At 42.7% G+C, this 15893-nt stretch overlaps 1 protein-coding gene across 10 annotated transcripts in view; it reads left to right on the forward strand.

Annotated features, from left to right (window-relative positions):
* The window catches only part of ANKRD44 (ankyrin repeat domain 44), a 368927-nt gene that overhangs the window by 129227 nt on the left and 223807 nt on the right, over positions 1–15893 (forward strand). For all 10 annotated transcript variants that reach the window (XM_051849303.2, XM_070070443.1, XM_051849305.2 and 7 more), the window contains exon 2: positions 231–314. In XM_051849303.2, coding sequence (XP_051705263.1) covers positions 231–314 — 84 coding nt within the window. The remainder of the gene's footprint in view (positions 1–230; positions 315–15893) is intronic.

Here is a 15893-nt window from a genome sequence, read left to right on the forward strand (position 1 = left end):
ATGTTACACTCCAGTTCATAGCCCCAGGTTAGAGTGACTGTCATGGCCTCTAGAGCATATTAAGTTCTTTCTTTTTGTAAGTATCTCGCCCACTAGACTTCTCTTAAGGGTAGGTCTGCCAATAGATAATTGTTCAATAAACTTTTAGGGAACAAAGCCCCTTCTTGCCATCTGCAGCTGAATGCAATCAAGTATTTATAGTTCTCATTCCCATTCTCTTGTGTTTGCAGCCACCACTGGTCCAGGCAATCTTCAGCGGTGATCCAGAGGAGATACGGATGCTCATCCACAAGACTGAAGATGTGAATGCTCTGGTAAGAGGTGCCGGGGTTTCGCTGCCCTCTTTGGGGCAAGCACGAGCTCCTAACCTTTCTATGTTGTGGACCCTGTTGCTATCTATTTAGTGAGAGCTATGGACAGCTTCTCAGAATACTGCTTTTAAGTCCATGAAAAAAAAATAGAGAGTTAGAAAGGAAATCAGTTCTACTGAAAAATAGTTATTAAAGTTTAAAAAAATGAAATTTGTGATATAGTATATATGTGCTTCTAGCAACACATTTGTTTTTTATTTATTTTTGTTTTAATTTTTAACAGATTAGTATAGTTCATGGATACAATTCTAAGAAGATAATGGTATTCTCCTCCTTTACTCCCTTTCTCTCTCTCTCTCTTTGTTTAGTTTTTGAGTCCATGGACACATTTAAACAACCAGATGTAGCAGAAGATCTGATAATCTGATAAGGATCAGAATATAAATAGAGTTAGTACTGTTACTTCTGCGGGTTGTTGTGTACATGAATGGTAATTGAAGGAAATATGAAATGTCAATGAGAAATGAATGAAAATATGTACTATTTTTGTTTTTCAAGGAGATGAACCCATGCCCTACAGCAGGGGTTGACAACCTGTGGTCCATCAGCTGTTTGTCTGTGGGCCTCCAGCTAAAAATGGTTTTCCTTTTTTTAGATGGTTGAAAAAAAATCAGGAGAAGAGTATTAGTGACACATGTGAATGACATGGAATTCAAATGTGTGTCCATAAATAAAGTTTTGTTGCAGCATGGCCGTGTCATTCACTGTACATTGTCCGTGGTTTCTTTTGCACTGCAGTGGCAGCACTGATTATTTGTGAAAGAGCTTGTTTGTGGCCTGAAAAGCTAAAAATATTCTCCGTCTGTCCTGTTAAAGTTTGTTGACTCTGCCGTGGGGGTCCCTGAGCCGCGTGAAAGGTGAATGATTTAACTAGGCATCCCGTCTTCCCTCTGAAATCGTATGTAAAAGATGTTCATGTGCACATCTGTATTTTTATGTGAAAAGATAAGGCATTTCATCAAATTCTTGAAGGGGCAGTGGACCCACAGAAGATTGAGAACCACTGAATTTGGAAGGTCTTGAAACCACCAACCAAACTGCAATAAAGAAAGGTACAAAGAGTTAGTCAATAATCCACCCTTTTAATAGCTCCCTAGACCTGAGTGAAACAAGCAATTATGTGCAGTACATGCTACTAATTTTCTTCCTGTAATTCAGTTATAGAAATACTCAAGTTCATCAAGGAGAAGAGTTCTCTTTAAAGTCCCTAGCTTTCAGCAGGCACAACAGAAAGAGTCAAATCCTTCTTTAGTATAAGAAGAACTTTGCCACCAGGGCATGAATGAAGTCTAAGGTTGTGTCTCTATGCAATTGGCTGGATGTTTTATTCAGAAGGTGAGTCATTCAGTGCAGCCATTGTCCTGTGGCAGTGCCGGTTGGTGTGGCTTTTTGAAAAGGCTTTTGGCAGCTTCTCCCTAGCTGGCACAGAAAACAACAGGACAGTGTTTTGTGACATTTTTGCAAGGTAAGCACAAGAGGCTAGGGACAGACTACTGGAGAAGGCAAATTCGGCATTTGTCCAGGGCCTATGGGGTTTGACCTGTATAAGTGAGAGAAGGCCAGGCAAGCAAGCTCACTGTCCAGTGTTCTGGCATCACCAGAATTCACCCGGGCTGTTTTGTGACTGTGGCACCAGCCCAGGCAAGCCCAAGGCAAGGTCACTATCTTTTCCTGGTGATCACACGTTAACAAAATTTTTATTGAGAGTTACATGTACCAAGAGAGATTATGCTGATCTCCAAATGGGCTTTGTATGTCTCCCTCGGAAAGTGACAAATCCTTGCTGGGTGGTAAGGATGAGTAAAGGAAAGGGGCTCTTACTTTTGTTGAAACCCAGCTGTATCACTGAATTGGCTAGACAGAGTAACTCCTGTAAACCTAGACCTCTAAGCAGCTGACGGGTGTATGACGTATGAGTTTGGTTCTGCTAGGAACAGATCAGAGGTGTGGCTCTTTCCCACACGGGGTCCCAGGGATCAACATGTGGCTTCTAAGGTTGCCCTAGGGGTTGTCTGCAGTCTAGCCACAGGAAAAGAGCTTGGAGAAAAGCATGGGAGGATATTCACAGTTCAGCCTGGAAGATATTGTACATCACTTCCCCCCACATCCCACGGGTCAGGACCCAGTCAATGGCCACACCCAGCCACCAGGGAGGGTGAGAAATTAGTATAGCTGTGTGCCCCCAAAGAGTTGGAGAATATGGATTTTGATGAGTAGTTAGCAACCTTGGCCACACCAGTGTTTGGTCATACAGAATTCTGGGAAATTCAAGTGTTACTTATTTGTGAAATGTCTTCATTCTAAGTTGAGATTGCCAGCAGTGCTAGGGATTCAGAAGCGAGGAGGCAGCTCTTTCCCTCAAGGAGCTCACAGCATGGCAGAGAAACCAGACTGTGAAAACCGAGGGTGCTATCTGTGGAGGGAGTAGGTCAATCGCGAGGCCCTGATAACGTGATGGGGAGTATGTAGGCCTTTGTTTTGTGTTTGTGGACTGTCGGATATGTGGCAGTGGGGAAGGGCAGGGTAAAGGGAGGGAAAGGAATAAATGTATGTGTGAGTGCTTGAATGAATGACTGAACAGACACAAGGAGCACCTGGTTCCTTAGAGTGATCTTATTTTCTGTGTCCACAGTCTCTTTGGTTCTGCCCACACCTTTTTAGTTTACGTGCCCCATTCCTGTCCCTCAGTGTGTATAAAGACCATTTGACCATACAGTGTTAGCTGACATCTTAACATCTTGCTCTTCTTTTGCCAGTGCCTCTAGGGCATCTGTCAGTTTGAGCATTTTTCTGGGCTGGATTAGGTAATGTAAAGGGAGCAGTAGCTAATAAAGGGCATACAGAGATGCAAGGTGCATAAGGACTGGAAACCTAAGCCTTGAGATATGTTTCTGCAGGGAAGAGAGGCTGATAACCAGACGTTTAAGTATCAAGAAACAGAAATAAATTGTTGAGGAGCCACCTGCTACTTGAAAGACAGTATTTGTCTCTTTCCTTTTTCATCCTTGTTCTCTTTTTCCTCATTTATTTACTTAATTATTATTTTCTTTTCTTGGTTATGATTTTTTAATCTTTCCTTCTGTACCCCTTCACCTCCCCATGTCTGTTTTTTTTAAAAATAAAGATTTATTTATTTATTTGAAAGGCAAAGTTATAAACAAAGGGGGAGGGCAGAGAGATCTTCCACCTGCTGGTTCACTCCTCAGATGGCCACAACGGCCAGGGCTATCCAGGAGAAAGCCAAGGGACAGGAGCTCCATCTGGGTCACCCAAGTGGTTGGCAGGGGCCCAAATGTTTGTGCCATCTTCCATTGCTTTCTCATGCTGTTAGCAGGGAACTGGGTCAGAAGTGGAGCAGCCGGGACTCTGAATGGGGTTAATATGGGATGCTGGAATGCTACACCATAATGCCATCCCCTCCCCAGACATGGGCTGCTTGTCCACTTAGAGAGTTGGCAACTTTAAGATGAAAGTGAAATCAAATGCTGGGAATAAGGAAGCTGCAGGCAGAGCAGCAAACCCAGGCCCATAAATGACAGGAGTGCCCTGTTGGGATGTGATGAGTCACTCCATTCTTGTCAAGTGCTGTGCAGGAATGCAGCATAATGTGGCCCAGACTTTTAAGTTTTTAAGAGAAAATACAGGAAATCTCTAAATTGTTAAATGTTGGTTCCAAAAAGTGATCCAACAAAGAGCAAGCCAAAGAAAACACATCTGTGGGCCAAGTCCAGCCTGCAGGCCACCGTTCTGCTAACTGTGGATGAGAACTGCAAATCTCTGGCAATTGAGGTTTCTCTGGCCACCTGCATCTGGAAAGCAAGCACCATGGCCCTGAAGATGAGGGCCAGGCATTCCGTCAAGAGTTTTTCCATGTACTAACAGTGTTTCTGGCACACGAATCGGAGGTGGCTGGAAAGGAGGGAAGTTGGTGGTCTCATCAGTTGTGGGGATGGTGCTTTTTGTTCTGAGCGTAGGTACCTGTCTCTTAGCATGGGCCTGACAGTACTGTCACCTTTCCGTCCTCTGCCCCCTTGTTGGACCCCTGCCCAGGATGTGGTTTGGAAGCCACAGCCTATGTCCTGCAGAGGACGATCTGTGAACCCCGAACAGCACTGGATACAGATGCTGCCTCACAGTTGTTGAAATGTGTGAACTCAGGGCTGGTTAGCATCCTTCCTAATTATCCTGTGGAGGAAACCCAGCAGCTTTAGGGCCTGTTTGTCCAGCCCTCACGATGGAGGCTGGCGAGCCAGCTCCGAGAGGGAGAAGTCTGAACAGTGGTCCATGATGTGTGCACCTGCACAAGATGGAGGGGGCATTTGGAGTTACAGAAATGTTCTAGTGTTTTACTAGACATTTTCACAGCATGAAGAAAAATCCAGTGATTGAAAGATGTACATTAAAAGATAAATTTCTTTTGGTACAAAAAATTTTAAATTCATTTATCAGTTTTTCATACTATCTGTCTTCATGAACTTTTTGAAGACCCTTGTGTGTATAGTTTTCCAAAGTTTTTTTTACAACAAAATCAACTTTTTTTTTAAAAAAAGATTTTGTTTGTTTATTTGAAAGGCAGAATGACAGAGAGGGAGACACACAACACACACACACACACACACACACACAGAGCGTGCGCACTTTCACCCATTGGTTCACTCCTCAGATGGTCACAGCAGCCAGCTCTGGGCCAGGCTGTGAATACAGGAACCCAGAACTCCATCCAAGTATCCCATGTAGGTGGCAGGGAATCAAATACTTGGGCCATATTCTGTCACCTTCCCAGGCATATCAGCAGGAAGCTGGATCAGATGCTGGCATCACAAACAATGGTTTAAATCTCTGTGCAGTAATGCTGGCCCAAGCAATTTATCTTTTGCTTCTATTTTCTACAACTTTTTTAAGTACCCTTGTATTTTGTTAATAGCTAGAAAGCATGAAAATAAAGGATATGGCCCTTTGTTCACAATAGATATTAAGTTTGGGAGAGGATATAAATGTGAATAAATGAGACATATTATTCTTAGGTGGAAAGAACAAGAATTAAGATAGCAATTGTCAGTGCAGTTGAACTGAGTGCTAGGATTTGGGTTAGGAAAACTTTACAAAGTCATTCTAAGCTTTAGAGGAATAAACTCGTGATACTAGCTGCAAAACTCTTGAAAAGAAAATCGGGGGGTTCTAAGATGGCAGAGTAGCGACAGGATGGTCTGAACCACACAGGGCAAAATTCATAGTTAAAAAGGGTTGAAACTACATGCCTGAGATAAAGCTGTGGGGAATTTGCAGCAGGAAACCCTGCGAGAACAACAGAATGGTCCAGGTTTGCGCTGAAAGAGTAAGAAAAATAAAACAAAAACCAAACCAAACCAGACAAGGGGCCAACAGGAGAGGAGAGTGCCGGCCCCAGCAGACCAGGTTGGAGGGGGATCCAAAGTAAACGATAGGAAAATTTATAGAAAAATGCCAGGGTCAAGGCATTACTTATAAATCGTCACCTTGAATGTAAATGGCCTCAACTCCCCAGTTAAAAGACACAGATTGGCTGAATGGATTAAAAAAAGAAAACCAACTATTTGCTGGCTACAAGAAGCACATCTCACCAACAAATATGCATGCAGACCTGAAAGTGAAAGGGTGGAAAAAGATATTCCATGCTAACAGAAACTGAAAAAGAGCTGGTGTAGCCATCCTAATGTCAGACAAAATAGACTTTAACACAAAAACTATTAAGAGACAAAAAATGGAACTATTTAATGATTAAGGGATCAATAAAACAGAAAGATGTAACTATTATAAGTGTAGATACATCTAATTACAGAGCACCTGGCTATTTGAAAGGAATGTTAATGGATTTATATATATATATATATATATATATATATATATATATATTTGAAAGAGTTACACAGAGAGGAGAGGCGGAGAGAGAGAGAAAGAGAGAAGGAAATAGGCCCTCCATCTGCTGGTTCATTCCCCAATTGACCTCAATGGCTGGAGCTGAGCTGATCCAAAGCCAGGAGCCAGGAGCCTCCTCTGGGTCTCCCATGTGGGTAAAGGGACCCAAGGACTTGGACCATCCTCATAGCAGAGAGCTGGATCAGAAGTGGAGCAGCCGGGACTCGAACTTGCACCCATATGAGATGCCAGCACTGCAGGAGGTGGCTTTACCAGCTAGGCCACAATACTGGCCCTGAAATGTTAATGGATTTAAAGAGAGACATAGACTCAAATACGATAGTAATGGGGGACTTCAGTACCTCACTTTCAGCAATGGATAGATCAGCCAGACAGAAAATCAGTAAGGAAACAACAAAGTCAATCGACACCATAGACCAAATGGACCTAACAAGTATCTACAGAGCTTTACACTGTACAGCCAAAGAATATACATTCTGTTCACCAGTGCATGGAACTTTGTCTAGGTTGACCACATACTAGGCAATAAAGCAAGTCTCAGCAAATTCAAAAAAATCAAAATCATACTATGCATAGTCTCTGACCACAACAGAATGAAGTTGGTAATCAACAACTCAGGAATACTCAGAAGATATGCATACACATGGAGACTGAACAACATGCTTCTGAATTAACAATGGGTCAGTCACTGAAGAAATCAAGAGAAATAAAAAATTTCTGGAAACAAATGAAAATGGCAATAAAAAATATCAAAACTTATGGGATACAGCAAAAGCAGTGTTAAGAGGAAATTTTATAGCAATTGGATCCTACATCAAGAAATTGGAAAGACACTGAGTAAATGAGTCATCAGTGAATCTCAAGGGTCTAGAAAAACAACACCAAACCAAACCCAAAACTAGTAGGAGAGAATAAATACTTAAAATTACAGAGGAAATTGGCCGGCACCACGGCTCACTAGGCTAATCCTCCGCCTTGCGGCGCCGGCACACCGGGCTCTAGTCCCAGTCGGGGCGCTGGATTCTGTCCCGGTTGCCCCTCTTCCAGGCCAGCTCTCTGCTGTGGCCAGGGAGTGCAGTGGAGGATGGCCCAAGTGCTTGGGCCCTGCACCCCATGGGAGACCAGGATAAGTACCTGGCACCTGCCATTGGATCAGCGCGGTGCGCTGGCCACAGTGCATCGGCCACGGCGGCCATTGGAGGGTGAACCAACGGCAAAAGGAAGACCTTTCTCTCTGTCTCTCTCTCTCTCTCACTGTCTACTCTGCCTGTCAAAAAATAAAGAAATTAAAAAAAAGAAATTACTACAAAGAACTGTAAGCCAACGAAAGGAGAAACCTAGAAGAAATGGATAAATTCCTAGACATATACAGCCTACCTTGAGTCATGAAGACATAAAAAACCTAAACAGACCAATAACCAAGATAGAACTTGAATCAGTAATACAGACCCTCTCAAGAAAGTAAAGCCCAGGATTGGATGACTTCACTGCTGAATTCTAGCAAGCATTTAAAGAAGAACTAACTCCAATTCTTCTCAAGCTATTCAAAACAATTGAAAGGGAGAGAATCCTCCCAAATTCTTTTTATAAAGCAAGCATCATCTTAATTCCTAAACCTTAAAAAGATACAACAGAGTAAGAGAACTACAGACCAATCTCCCTAATGAACATAGACTCAAAAATCCTCAGCCAATCAAATCCAACAACACATCAGAAAGATCATCAACCTGGACCAAGTGGGATTTTTTCCTGGTATGCAGGGACAGTTCAACATTTGTAAATCAATCAGTGTGACACATTAACAAACTGAAGAACAAAACTATGATTATCTATCTCAATAGGTGCAGAGAAAGCATTTGACAAAATACAACACCCTTTCATGATGAAAACCCTAAGCAAATTGGGAACAGGAAGAACATTTCTCAGCACAGTCAAGGCAATCTATGACAAACCCATAGCTGGCATCCTGTTTTTAAAAAATATTTATTTAATTATTTATTTGAAAGAGTTACAGAGAGAGATAGAGCCAGTGAGAGAGAGAGAGAAAGAGAGAGAGAGAGAGGTCTTGCTTCCCTGTTTCATTCCCCAAATGGATGGAATGGCCAGAACTGAGCTGATCTGAGGCCAGGAGCCAGAAGCTTCTTCTGGGTCTCCCACACGGGTGCAGGGGCACAAGGATTCGGGCCATTTTCTACTGCTTTCCCAGGCCATAGCAGAGAGCTGGATCAGAAGTGAAGCAGCTGGGACTCGAACCAGTACCCCATATGGGATGCTGGTACAGCAGGCCAGGGCTTTAACCTGCTGTTTTCCTTATCTTTTCCTCTTTCATACAATTCATTGAATGCTATACTTAACATACAGTTAATCACATATGTTTAAAGTTAATTGAAAACAGATATTAGTAAAGAATAAGAGAATAAGAAATGGAAGAGGAAGGGGATGGGAGTGAGGGTGGGAGGGCAGGAACAGTGGGAAGAATCACTAAGATCATAAAGTTGTAATTGTGAAATGTATGAAGTTTGCAACTGCAAAGCAGTTGTTAGTCTTTTTTAAAATTATTTTTAAAGATTCATTTATTTAAAAGAGTTACACGGAGAGAAGGAGAAGTAGAGAGAGAGAGGTCTTCCATCCACTGGTTCACTCCCCAGTTGGATACAGTGGCTGGAGATGTGCTGATCTGAAGCCAGGAGCCTGGAGCTTCTTCCTTGGTCTCCCACACAGTTGTAGGGCACCAAGGACTTGGGCCATCTTTCACTGCTTTCCCAGGCTGTAGCAGAGAGCTGGATTGACGGAAGTAGAGGAGCTGGGTCTTGATCTAGTGCCCGTATAGGATGCTAGCACTGTAGGTGGCAGCTTTACCCGCTATGCCACAGCACCAGCCCCTAGTTGTTAGTCTTACATACATTCATAACTAAATTCTAAGGGTACAACTAACAACTAGCCATAAAACTCGAAAGCCCTTAAACTGCCTAATAAAAATAGCAGCTTAAGTGTTATAAAGATGGAATGGATAGGAATAAGGGGTAAAGTGACCTTATAGAAACATAGTGATCATATAAATAGGACTGAGTGTTTGGAAACAATAATAGAAATAAAAAGGAGGAAAGGCCTCAACATGGGAATCAGTCCATACAGCAGACTCATAGAATCGCAATCACTTTACATAGAACACTGACCTCAGAATCAGCCCTTAAGGCATCCCAATCTAGCTTGAAAGTGCAAGGGGAGCATTTTAGGCATGGAAAGCCAAGGCACTCTGAGAAAAAGTAAAGGACCACTGTGGGTGCGACCCCAGTGGGAAGAGAAGGAAGTACCATTCTCTGAAGGGAGGAGAGAACTTCCACTTTGATTATGGCCTTGTCAAGCTAGTGGATCCAAAAGGTTTCCATAGCCAAGGCAGCTCATGTCAAGAGCCTTGGGTGATCACTGATGTCACATACATAAGAGCGGAGTTAAATAAACAACAAAAGCCACTGTGCACTAACTTTCCATAGGACCTCCATCCACAAAGAGTTGTATCATGAGACTTAATAGTAAAACTCATTCTCAAGAATCACTTCCTTTTAGTGTATTAAATGGAAGATATTATTATGTCTCATAAGTTACATCTAAGAGCTCACAAAAAAATATATCATCATTGGGTTCTTCTTTAAAGATAATTAAGTTTCAAAGAGGAAAGAAGGGGGAAGAAAGAAGGGAAAAGAGGAAGAAAAAAAACGAGATCATCTTTGAGAATCGATAACAAAGAACAGTCCTTGATTAGACTGTAGAGGAACAGTACTCTTAGTTTTTTTTACTCCATTCTTTCCTTTTTTCTTCCTTTCTCTTTCTTTTTCTTTCTTGGATCAAACAGGAGAGGGGGGAGGAAGGGAGGTGGGGAGTGAGTGGGACAGTGGGTGTGGTGGGAAGAATTACTATGTTCCTAATGTTGTACTTATGAGATACATACAAATTTTTAAAAAAGGAATCAATGAGGGAAAAGTTCCACGAAATACAACAGGTTACAAAATTATAGCAATCAGAACCGTGTGTAACTGGCACAGGAACTGTCAAACTAGTGGAATAGTCTGGAGTTAGAGTCCAGTGTATATTGATGTTTGGGTAAAGGAAGCACTTTCAATCACTAGTGTTGAGATGGATTATTTAATAAGTAGTATTGGGACAACTGGCTAGCCAGATGTAAAAATATAAAGCCGAATATTTACCTATTTTGTTTAATGTTAAGAAAATAAAGGTGAAAGTAGTGGAATACAAGGTGGAAATATTTTTGCAATCTTGGTATGGGGAAGGACTTTTAAAGCATAATAGCTAAGAAAAAACCATAATGAAAAAGGTGGTTACCTTTGAATGTGTAAAAACTATGGATTTACTGCATCTTAAAGTACCATGAGGAGGGTTAAAAGATAAACCAAAGATATTATAATAGGGGTTGACACTGTGGCTTAGCAGGTAAAGCCACCACCTGCAGTGCCGGCATTCCATATGGGCGCCAGTTCTAGTCCTGGCTGCTCCACTTTCCATCCAGTTCTCTGCCATGGCCTGGGAAAGCAGTGGGAGATGGTTCAAGTCCTTGGGCCCCTGCACCCATGTGGGAGACCTGGAAGAAGCTCCTGGCTTCAGATCGGCACAGCTCCGGCCATTGCAGCCATCTGGGGACTGAACCAGCGGATCGAAGACTTTCTCTCTCTCTCTCTCTCTCTCTCTCTCTCTCTGCCTCTCCTTCTCTATCTGTGTAACTCTGCTGTTCAAATAAATAAATAAACATTTAAAAAAAGATATATACAATAGATGTGGAAAGTGTAAATATTCCTAACATATAAGAAATTATTTGTTTAAAAAAACACCCAAGGAGAGAAATGGGCAGAGGACATTACAGAGACCACTCACCAAAATAAAATTGTAAATGACTAAAAAAATACATGAATAGATGTTCATCTCAACCTCACCTGAAATCTCAAAATTCAAATAAAATACCAGATAGCATCGTTCTTTAGTCATCAGATCAGCAAAGATGAGAAACCACTCTGATGTCTTCTGGGGGAGCGTGTTAATTTCTCCCACCCTTGGGAGGGCAGTTTGGCACAAGCATTCTAACTGTACAACTGTCTGACACAGCGACACTGTACTGGTGAATTTGCCTAAGGAGAATAAATGTTTACCTGTATTTATACACAAAAAAAATTTGCTGCTTTGTGGTTTAGAATACCAAGAAACTGGAAATAACTAGTAGATTACTCCTTAAATATATTACTGTACACTCATGGGTGGTTATATTTTGTTGTCTTTGAAAAGAGTGACTTGTGTTTGTTTTTACTTATTACGTGTATTTAGTGAATGGTGAGATCTTCAAGATGAATTTTTTTAAAAGATTTATTTATTTATTTGAAAGTCAGTTACACAGAGGAGAGGGAGAGAGGGAGAGAGAGAGAGAGAGGGAGGTCTTCCATCCGTTAGTTTACTCCCCAGTTAGCTGCAATGGCTGGAGCTGTGCCAATCCGAAGCCAGGAGCCAAGAGCTTCTTCCAGGTCTCCCACGTGGGTGTAGGGGCCCAAGGACTTGGGCCATTTTCTACTGCTATCCCAGGCCATAGCAGAGAGCTGGATTGGAAGTGGAGCAGCCAGGTCTTGAACCAGTGCCCATATGGCATGCCGGCGCTTTAAGCCAGGGCGTTAACCTGCTGAGCCACAGCGCTGGCCTCTTCAAGACGTATTTTTAAAATGAAACCACTGTAAACAGCATCTGCCATATGACTGTATGGTTATGTGCTGTATAACAACATGTTGGTCCTCAGTGGGTCACCCACAAATGATGGTTTCATAAGATGATATTGCCTGGTGACTTTGTAGCTTTCTTAGTTTGTGCAAGGACACTCTGTGAAGTTTGCACAACCTCAGAATTACTTAATGATGCATCTCGTACTACATTTCCCCATCGTTAAACAACACATGACTCTGAGTATAGAAGAAGAGGCATAGAAAAATGTTCTCTGAAAGCTTAATCATAGTTCAATATGGATAGTGGGATTTTTGCTGCTTTACTTTTTCCCTTATGTATTATTAAAATTTATACTGATCATCTACAAGTGTTATATTTATAAATGGTAAAAACATGTGCATTTATAACAACACACAAATAGGCCACCAAACCAGCTTCCACAGTTGTTCATATTTAGAATATGACTTTTAAAATACACTCATTATATTTTTCTGTTTGAATAAGCACAGGGCATGGTACTTCCTCTCCACAGTGATAAGCATCGGGCATGTCTGTCTTATTCCAGGGTCTTTGTCCTGGTATAAAGTGGGGTCTGGAGGAGCTGCTGCTGCCTCAGTGGGTTCTGTTCTTTTCTCATCAAGTTTCCCCCTTCTGGGACATTAAAAATGTGTAGGGATGAGATTCTAGATGGCGTTATCACAAAACCCAGTGTCTTTTTACTTAGAGATATGAACCACATTTCTTGTCATAAATTATGGAAAAGGGGTCATTAGTTTTGTTTAGGGTAAAAGTCAAGTAAGAGATTTCACATATCTTTCATGTTCCAATTTCATTTACAATAAAAGCAGGCTAATTTTAAGAAATTTTGAGAAAAAATAGTAGTAAGTCTTGTATTTTTAAACCAGCTGGGCAGAGAGAACCGTATACTCTGGTTATTCTTAGAAGACGTGCTGAAATTCCAAGATACATAAGGTGTTTTTTAGATCAATTAGCGTGCTGGCCCTGGTTTTTACCAAGGATATATTGCTTCAGGTTTCAAATGTTAAGTAACTACAAGCATGTAATTACAACGGCCAGAGGGCCTTCCAACTGTAGTTTTGTAAGGTTGTTATTATTACAGCCTTGAAACAGTGACTTTGAAAGAAGAAAGAACTGCAGACTTTACATGCCTGTGTTACTCAATTAGCGTAGAAGCCCGAGGGCTGAGTGAGTTTTTACAGGAGGTTACATAGCTGGCTGTAGTCAGGTCTTTTGCCAACTTTCTGCTTAAAAGGATGTTCTGGCAGCCAAAGGTGTGGCTTACGGGGTCCTCAGGACACCTTCTCCTTCTCCTATTGCCCCCCTTCCTAAACCTCCGCCCCCACTGGCTTTCTGTACGCACATGCACTTATGCAGAGTTTCTGATGTAAGTCCTTCACAGCCAAGCCTGGATGTCCCTGCCTGCTGTATTTTATTTATTGGTCAGTGATGCGTGGCAGTCACACTAACATGCGTCTGTGACTGTAGTTCTCAGGAAAGAGCTAAGGGCTGGGCTTAGGGACACAGGTCCCTGATCAAACCAACTCACCTCCTCAGTCCTTAGTTCTATAAAATGGACATAATTATAAGCTTTTCATGAGGTTGTGGTTAATGAGATGAGATGATGTTTGTGTATATTAGTTAGAATTCGGTTTGGCTGCATTCAATGGGAAAATAATAAAAACAGCAAGATAATAGTCTTTAGTGAAACAAAAATGAATTAAAATTAAGCTGTTTTGAGTAAAATAGAAGTTGATTTATTTCTCATATGCAGCAGGCACAGAGATAGGCTGTCTAGGACTGGCACGACGCTCCATGGTGTCATGACTGGTGTTTGTTTCCTTTTATGCTGCCATCTTTGATCCATAGCTTCAATCTCATTTCCCTAAATGGCCACATGAGCTCTAGCCATCACATCCAAATTCTAGCTAGCAGGAAGGAAGAAAGCAGAAGGAGGGCACAATTGCTTATGTAGTATCTAAAACTGGATCATGTGGTCATGTACTGAGCCAAACACCCGTTTTGGTTAAGGAAGAAAGTTGTTGGGACAAACCAGCAGTTTGTCAAGCGAAGGCCTTTTGTGACCTGGGAAATGCTCTGAGTGCATAATATTGTTAGGAGGTAACCCCATGCCCATTCATTTATTCACCAGACATTTGCTATATAATAGTTGTGGATAGAGGCCAGCGCCGCGGCTCACTAGGCTAATCCTCCGCCTAGCGGCGCCGGCACACCGGGTTCTAGTCCCGGTTGGGGCGCCGGATTCTGTCCCGGTTGCCCCTCTTCCAGGCCAGCTCTCTGCTGTGGCCAGGGAGTGCAGTGGAGGATGGCCCAAGTGCTTGGGCCCTGCACCCCATGGGAGACCAGGAAAAGCACCTGGCTCCTGGCTCCTGCCATTGGATCAGCGCGGTGCGCCGGCCGCGGCGGCCATTGGAGGGTGAACCAAGGGCAAAGGAAGACCTTTCTCTCTGTCTCTCTCTCTCACTGTCCACTCTGCCTGTCAAAAAAATAAAAAAAAAATAGTTGTGGATAGAGCACTAGGGCTGTCACCTCGTAGGCTTCCTTATATGCTTTTTGAGTCAATTTCTGGTATGTCAGAAATGGTTTGAGGCAATCATACAGCTGTGATTTCTTCCTGCCTTGTTGAGCATACAGGAGCAATGTTACTGAGATACCACATCCCTTCCTTTGGGTGAGAGGGAGAGGGGGACGCTGTCATCTGTCATAATGGCGGCTCTCAGGCCCAATGGTATGGAAACCATGTGTTTTCCTTCCAGCACACAGAGGTCCTGTCTTTTGTCATCAGTGCTACGTGTTTGTTTCTATCTGTGTCTTTACTAGCTTTGTATATATGCCTTCCCTCCTGTTTAAAACATGTACTAGGTTCACTATTCATCTTCTGACGTTGTCCCTTCCAAATGAGGGAGGGGACACTCAGTATTTTGCACAGGCATGCACTTTATTTGGGAAGCAACAATAGACAGGCAAACAAGCAAGAAAGCATTTTGTATGTATAACCTAATGTTGTAACCTAAGTGCGTAACCTAATGGTTGGGCAGTGTTTTCTATTACTGGCTGATTCTCTAAAAGCCCCAATATGTGCAGGATCCCTAAAAATATAGGACCTGTAGTTACTGGCTCAAGATATTCCATTTGAAGGGTTTCTTATGTCTGACATCCTGCCTTTTAATCTTTTTTTTTTTTTTTTTTTTTTTTTTTTTTTTTTTTTGACAGGCAGAGTTAGACAGAGAGACAGAGACAGAGAGAAAGGTCTTCCTTCCGTTGGTTCACCCCCCAAATGGCACACTGCGCCAATCTGAAGCCAGGAGCCAGGTGCTTCCTCCTGGTCTCCCATGCGGGTGCAGGGCCCAAGCACTTGGGCCATCTTCCACTGCCTTCCTGGGCCACAGCAGAGAGCTGGACTGGAAGAGGAGCAACCAGGACTAGAACCTGAGGTGCCAGCGCCGCAGGTGGAGGATTAGCCAAGTGAGCTGCAGCACCGGCCTGCTTCTTAATCTTTCAGTAATTGATGGCTGTGAATTTTTTTCATCTTTTTTATTATGAAAAAAATATTTAAAGATTCAGAAAACAACCCTGAGCCCACCATAGAGACTGAATAAGTGTGAACACTTTTGCTGTATTTACTTAAAAAATAGGTGGTGCCACGGCTCACTAGGCTACTCCTCCGCCTTGTGGCGCCGGCACACCGGGTTCTAGTCCCAGTCGGGGCGCTGGATTCTGTCCTGGTTGCCCCTCTTCCAGGCCAGCTCTCTGCTGTGGCCCAGGAGTGCAGTGGAGGATGGCCCAAGTCCTTGGGCCCTGCACCCTATGGGAGACCAGGAGAAGCACCTGGCTCCTGGCTTCAGATCAGCG

The sequence above is a fragment of the Oryctolagus cuniculus genome, chromosome 3 (assembly GCF_964237555.1).
Source record: "Oryctolagus cuniculus chromosome 3, mOryCun1.1, whole genome shotgun sequence".
NCBI classification, from domain to species: Eukaryota; Metazoa; Chordata; class Mammalia; order Lagomorpha; family Leporidae; genus Oryctolagus; species Oryctolagus cuniculus.